Source organism: Ceratosolen solmsi, unplaced genomic scaffold (genome assembly GCF_000503995.2).
Source record: "Ceratosolen solmsi marchali unplaced genomic scaffold, CerSol_1.0 scaffold10, whole genome shotgun sequence".
Lineage (NCBI taxonomy): Eukaryota > Metazoa > Arthropoda > Insecta > Hymenoptera > Agaonidae > Ceratosolen > Ceratosolen solmsi.
This window is the reverse complement of record NW_011948412.1, coordinates 9970273-9977290: the sequence shown is the minus strand read 5'-3', so window position 1 is coordinate 9977290 and position 7018 is coordinate 9970273. Positions and strand designations below refer to the sequence as shown.

The window sequence follows — 7018 nt, the reverse complement described above, 5'->3', positions numbered from 1 at the left end:
CCGCACCCCCGCTCTTGCTCTTTCACTTTCTCTTTCTCTTTCCCGTTCCCTCTGCCTCGCCCTTTTATTCTCTCATTATCTCTCTTTCTTAATTTGGTCGCAAATAAATGAGAAAATCATCCTATGTATACTGCATACATGAACGCTAATTTCTCGCGAGATTTTAATAAAACCTCTTTCTCGTTTCGCCTACTCGCCCACTCTCTTCTTTCGCTCTCTCTCTCTCTCTCTCTCTCATTCTTTCTTTCTTTCTTTCTTTCTTTCTTTCTCTCTTTCTCTCTCCTCGCAATCCTGTGCCCGATTCGACAATCATGATTGTTTGTGCTTTTTTCTTTACACGCACAAGTATGCGAACTCACTCTCACTCGTCGTTCGCTCGCTGGCTTGCTCGCTTGCTCGTTTACTTACTCTCTCTCTCTCTCTCTCTCTCTCTGTCTCTGTCTCTGTCTCTGTCTCTCTTTCTCCCTCTCCCTCTCGTAAGATACTAACATCGATCACGATTATAATTCATACCACATGTAGCTTTGGTTTTTACATGATGTACGTGTAATTTCGAACGCTTGTAGTTTGCGCGTTTATTATATAGGCCGGAAGTACAGTAGGGGACAATGGTAATCAGGAGAACTGGTTGAGAGGTACGAGAGTTCCATGCATTCAACGCAACAACGAGAGATCAAAGTTGTTCGAAAGGAATGGCGAGAGGATACTAGTTTGGACTACGACCGTTAGAATGGATAATATTTATATGATTTTTTAAAACACTCACCGTAATTTGGATCCTGATTTGCCGCGTGGATACCTGATGGTCCAGGCATCAGACCTGCAATTGCAATTTAAGGGTGTAATCACTCGCCTAATGTCGCCGGTTTGCGATCTTCGAATCGCATGGTTTTTTTGTAAGTTTAGGCGCGGGTGATGAAGAGAAGAGGGGGGGGGGAAGCGAGAATTAGAGGACATATCACTGACGTAAAAAACAGATTTGGGAGTGAAACTTGTGAACGAAGGATCAGAGTTGGAATATTGGTAAACATTATTAGGATAAAGAAGGGGTGAGTGGGAGGGCACATTATGATTCGAAAATTACCTTGCAGACCAAGTAGCGCGGCCGGAAATGTGTTGCGATGATGCTCCAGCGAGTCATTTAGAAGTTCACTAGGTTCAGTTTTTACGGAATTGAGGATGCTGTCGTTATTCGAGGTGTCTTCTTCATTATCCGACAACGAGGTCGAATCCTCACCCGTCGATTGTGCCTGGTGGGGAAAAGAAAAATTCTCGTCATTTATCTCTCCACGCACTTTTCATGAATATAATACCTATTCTCGCATTAATGGTTAAATTAAAAAGTACAACTTACTTTCGGAATACACAGGTACTACAACTATTTAATAATTATTTAAGAATTAGGTCACTCTTTTTCGCTACTATTTAAATAGTTGATTATGACAAATATCAATTATAATGTTTTTTTTTTGTTTTTGTTTTTTTGTTTTGTGTCGATTTTGATGTATTTTCCGTGTTACAATGGTAGTCAATAAACTGTAAAGATAATAATAAAACGTCGACATTTATTTGTTAATAAATGTTGTGTTAAGGAAATCGATTGTCATCAGAACGTTAAATTTATTCTTGAAATAATTATTCGTATAATTAAGAACAATTAGATATTGTTATTTCAGAAATACTAGTAACCACTATCATCGCATTATTTATTACGATGAAATACTAAGTGACGTGACTCAAGAGCAGACTTTGTTTAAGAATTATAGTTAATATTTCAATGATTGCGATATGCAATAGACATGGCGTATATTATCCAACAACAACAACAACAACAACAACAACAACAACAACAACAACAATAATAATAATAATAATAATAATAATAATACGTCCAGCGATAGCTTTGATTATCGCTCATGCACGTGGCGACGTCCAAACATAAGAAGCAATATTGATATCAAGTTGATAAAATTATAAATCTATTGAAAGCTTAAGGGAAAGAAGAAGGGGTGATGAGGGGTAACGATAATTATCGATTTCAAATGAAACATACATCCATTTTATCTGGGAATTGAAGACAGCTTTTTAAAAACTTATCGCGAAAATAGAACGTTTGCCAAGGTCAATCGTATATTTCGCGAGCAACTATACATTGGTCCTCGCGACTTACTTTTTCAACCGATAGTAGAGTCATTGAGACATACGTTATTGAAATACATACGTCTTTTGAGCACGTCTATGATAAATATATATATATATATATATATATATATATATACATATATATAATTGGAAGTAAATACAAGTTACTAATTCTCATGGTTGCATGTTGGATGATTAAAGATTGGGCAAGATTTGAGCAAGATAGACAGACGTGCGTGATAAAAATGATCCTGCAAATACGTCTTTGCAATAAGAGTATTACGAGCTGGACACTCCGGAGATTGGTTTGGCAGATTACTACAGGGAGTTAATAGCTCTAATGTGCTTCGGTAGAAACTTTGATTTTACCTAAACTTTTAGCTAAACTGAGCGATAAAGCGGAGCCTAAGGCTCAATCATCATAAGCAATACACTGAACAAGTATCTTTTTTCCTTCTTTCCGGGAATCAGTCCTCTCGATTAATGGATATGCCCCATTTATTTGCCTTAATCGTCGGGGTTTCGGCGCCAACATCCGTTTACCATAATCGCAAACGGCCTTGGATAAATGCCCGTAGCAGGGTGAAGAAACTAAACTAATCTAACGTGGCCCAGTGAAACGGACCGGGGGAGGTGGTGAGGTGGTGAGGGGGGGGGGGTGTGACGCACAAAGTCATTCAGAGATTAAGCGAGTCGAGCGCTTGTAGTACCTGAACGTTGTTGCTGGAGGTCGTGTGTATCGTCGGGCCACCCTCGAGCGCCTGTCCAAGCAGCGACTCCTGGAGATCGGACTTAGATTCAACGTGATTGCCCAGAGGCGGTGAATAGCTCCTGGATCGTTTCTCCACGGGTGGACTGAGCTCGCTGTCGTTAAGGTCGCCCCTCCCGTTATCTTGCCAAGGATTCCGCGGCGTCGCCTGCAAGCAGATCAATGATGGCCCCGTCACTTTACAATTCAGCTCTGCGACGCGAAATCGCGATCGGGGATCGACGAGCCTGGCTCCGAGGACTTACCGGCGCGCTCGCGTTGTTCCCACTGGAGGTGGCGGAGGCCGTCGGTATTTTGGCCGCGGCGCCGCTGTTGACGTCCGCGAGGCCGCGCACCTGCAGCATCTGGGCCGTCTTGAGGAAGGCCGCCAGCTGCTCCTGGCCGACGTGCACCTCCCCGTGATACATGAAGCGTAGCAGGGACTCCATGTCCGAGCTCGCGACGTCCCTCAGTATGACGATTGGATGCTGGCATGGATTTGCCTGTAAGCATCAACGGGACAACGTGTTTGGTTCATTATTTTATTTTTCGTAATGCCGGCCAATCAATAGTCGCCAGCTCGGCTTCGCTCTCCTCATCACTCTTTCGTCGCTCGAACGAGCTTGTTTATTAAGAGCCGTCATAGCCTTATATAAGAATGATAGTGCGGGAATAACCGCATTCGCGTCAATATTTGAATCGTAGTTGTAGCCCGAGAATCGTCGGATTGTTTATTACCCCCCGCCCCCCTCTTTTTTTTATTTTTTTTTATTTTTTTTTTTCATTCCCCTATTGAATATCAAGGTGGAGGATGCAAGTTTTAATTGAAACGAACTTCCAAGTAAAACAAAACTTGATTAGTTCAAAACTTATCGGAAATTAAATACACGCAAAGAGAAACAATAAAAACATTGCTAAAGCAATATCGGTTTAATTGAGCTTTTTAATACGTTATTTTATTGATTGTACTTGTAAAATTTTTTTGCTTGAGAATACAAATTGAATTTTGTGTCTAAGACTTTTCGAGTCGTGCAAGTTTCGTATGTATTATTAGCCATTCTATCTATTAATTATATTCAAAGACTCGAATTTTGCTGAATCGAGACGTTAATTATTTACGAAACTAATTATTAATTAATCATTGTTCGTCGTAATGTAACGGCTTGGCACCACCCAATCGCTTATTACAGAAAAAGTAGTGGATGAAAGTATTAGCGATTCAAGTATCATGATCTTCATTCATACGCATACATCATTAGCGATCAATAATCAATCAGCCAAAAAAAAAAAATATGGACCGTCGACTCGACCAATAATAATTCTATTAATTGGCAGGCTATTAATATTCGAAAAGAACTTTAGAGAAAATTATTGTTTAAATACATTGATTACCAATTGACAAAATGACAAAATACACGTAAACACGTAAACGCGCGCGCGCGCATAGTCTCTCTCTCTCTCTCTCTCTCTCTCTCTCTCTCTATCCATTTAAATATTCTAAAGTAGAGTGAATAATTAGTCATTTCCAAATTTTTCACCAAACTCGCTCTCGCATTCCTTATTCTCTCGTTAAAATGATGAAAAAACCAAATGATCAGCGAATAAGAATATCGGTGGTACCTGTTCAATTACGAACGAACGTTAAACGAAACACACGCAACGATGACGTATGCCGAAACTCTCAATACAAACACCTTGGAGCTATCGTAATTTTGATTATCTTTTTAACGAATTCGTAATTTAAGAGAAAAATAAACGACCGCTTCGCTCAAAACAATCAAATGAAATAATTTTAAAAAGTTGTCACTAAAAGACAAAAGTTATCCCGCACTCGGTCTACCTCGCTAAATATTTCGTATTGGGCCCGACCTCTTGAGCATCGGTTCATCCCGTACGGCCTTATCGATCGATTATCTCAGGGTCGAGCGATTCGTTAACGGCATTAATCGCACTCGCTATTCCACGGAGCGCGAGCAACGGCTGAATAGTCGTCGCTTAGTTTGAAATCGTTTCGCAGCTGGAGGCGCGTCGCTAATTGGAATAACTGGAATAATCGGAATCCCCGTCAGCTGAGTGACGATAGTAAGCGACTACGGCGAGTCTCAATCGTAAAACATCATTTTCACAATAAGCCACGGAGTTTTATTATCGTCTACCCGTACCGACTCGTGAATATTCCTATAGAAGGGCGACCGAATGCGAGACTACCGGCCTCGCTCAATCGGCTGATTAGAAAAATGTCGGCCACTCGCTTATGCCAGGCGATGTTGACCCAACCATTACGGACAGGTGCTCCTCCTCTATTCCATCCTCGTCGTCGGGCTAAATATTACGTCGGCAGCCCGGCATAAAGGCCCAACGTCAATTAAAAAGACTCGAAAGATTCGAGATTCGCGCGGCCGTAATTCAAGCGCCCGGCAACTTTCCTAACTTGGACGTCCCGTCCTTCGATTACTCACGAGCGTTACCCACTCCCAGGCGGCTTCGCGATCCTCGCCAATGCCAGCCTCCACCCTGACTCGAGTGCAAAGACGCGTTGAGACGAGGCGGGACCTGCTTCACCTCGACGCGCGCCTCTTATCTCGGCCGTCGTCTATAATGCCAAAACGACCATAATGGAATTTGAAGATATGGATTAGAAAGCGATCGAGAGAGCGAAAGAGAGAAAGACAGAGAGAAAGAGAGAGACAGAGAGAGAGAGACAGAGAGAGAGAGAGAGAGAGTAATACAGAGAGAGAGAGAGTAATACAGAGCGATACAGAGACAGTGATAGAGACAGTCATAGAGACAGATATAAAGACAGAGACAAGGATCGTGACTGAAAGTGAGAGAGAGACAGACAGAGAGAGAGAGAGAGATACAGAGAGATCATAGCAGGCCGCTTATTGGATTTTCGAATGTCGGTGGAAGGGAAAAGCCGGCGACGAAAAAAGAGGCGCGCGCGCGCGAGCGTGCGGGCGCTGCTCCGTAAGTAGAAAAGTAGATATACGACTGCATGGTTTCTGATCCGGTTATGCATCGGCGGTGCACTCATGGCTTCGCTTTCCGTGTGTCCCATGCGATCGTGTGCGTGCCAGAGTGCCGACGGCGACGAGGCGCGTTAAGCAAGTGAGTATGTGTACTTGGCTCTACGCCCCCCCCCCCACCACCCCGACCCCTATTCGCTGCCGCACCACAGCACCTTTTATTCTCTCGACAATCGATGGCCTAGCTGCCTCGCCTTTCTTGCCCACGCGAAATTCCACGACACTTTCTCTTTTCGTAGCGATCTCGCGCTGATAAATCGCTGACGCTTTTTCAATAATTCCGTTTGCCGTACGGCTGAAGAAAGCTCGGCGTAATGACGCTTTTGTTGGCGCGATTTTCCACCTCCCACCGCTCACCCCGTTCTATTATTTAATAAGCTTTGCGCGCTCGCGCTCGCAATCGCATCGCCGAATGGCTTTTGGCCAGCATGGGAGAGCGCCAATACGTTCGGATGATATCGCAAAATTATGGGCGCCGACACCCCATTAATGTAACTCCCATTGATCGTACTGCGATTGTTATGTTAGGCACGTCCTCTCGAACTTTCGTCTATTATCGTTAATTAATGTACAGCCCGCCCCCCGTCTCCACAATCACCTAATAAAATCTCCCGTGTGCCTTACCTACTCTTACACGTCGAATTATCCTTAAGCAATAATTTAATAATCGCATTGACATATTTGCATCTATCTCGCCGTATATTATGAATGGTTAGGCCATGCATTATACGAGCCCGATTAAGCCGGTTTAAGCCACTACGGTAGAGCGAATACTGGACATTCGTTATCGAGACGGTTGACCGGGGATATCCAGCGTATTCTTAAGTAACGGTTATTTTTTTTTGTATTGTATGGTGTTTTTTTTTTTTGTTTTTTTTTTTTTTTTGGGTTTTTTTTTTTTTTTTTTTTTTTTTTTTTTTTTTTTTTTGTTCTTTTCCCGACTTGTAATCGCGCTTGAGGAGCGCCGTCGCCTTGTAAAATAAGCACTAGACGACTACGTATTTTATTACAGAAGCAAATGGCTAACGAAAATAGTCCCTGCGCCTCTCAATTAAAGGTCATAAGAAAGTGGGATGAGGGCGAGGGGCAGAAGGGCGAGGTA

The 7018-nt window shown here is 42.8% G+C and overlaps 1 protein-coding gene across 1 annotated transcript in view; it reads right to left on the bottom strand.

Moving 5' to 3' along the window:
• Window positions 1–7018, bottom strand: part of LOC105359247 (protein abrupt) — a 59999-nt gene that overhangs the window by 36893 nt on the left and 16088 nt on the right. The window contains exons 3-6 of the mRNA XM_011495785.1: window positions 3157–3393; window positions 2853–3059; window positions 1085–1250; window positions 767–820 (exon numbers count right to left, since the gene is read on the bottom strand). Of these exons, the coding sequence (XP_011494087.1) occupies window positions 767–820; window positions 1085–1250; window positions 2853–3059; window positions 3157–3393 (664 nt within the window). The remainder of the gene's footprint in view (window positions 1–766; window positions 821–1084; window positions 1251–2852; window positions 3060–3156; window positions 3394–7018) is intronic.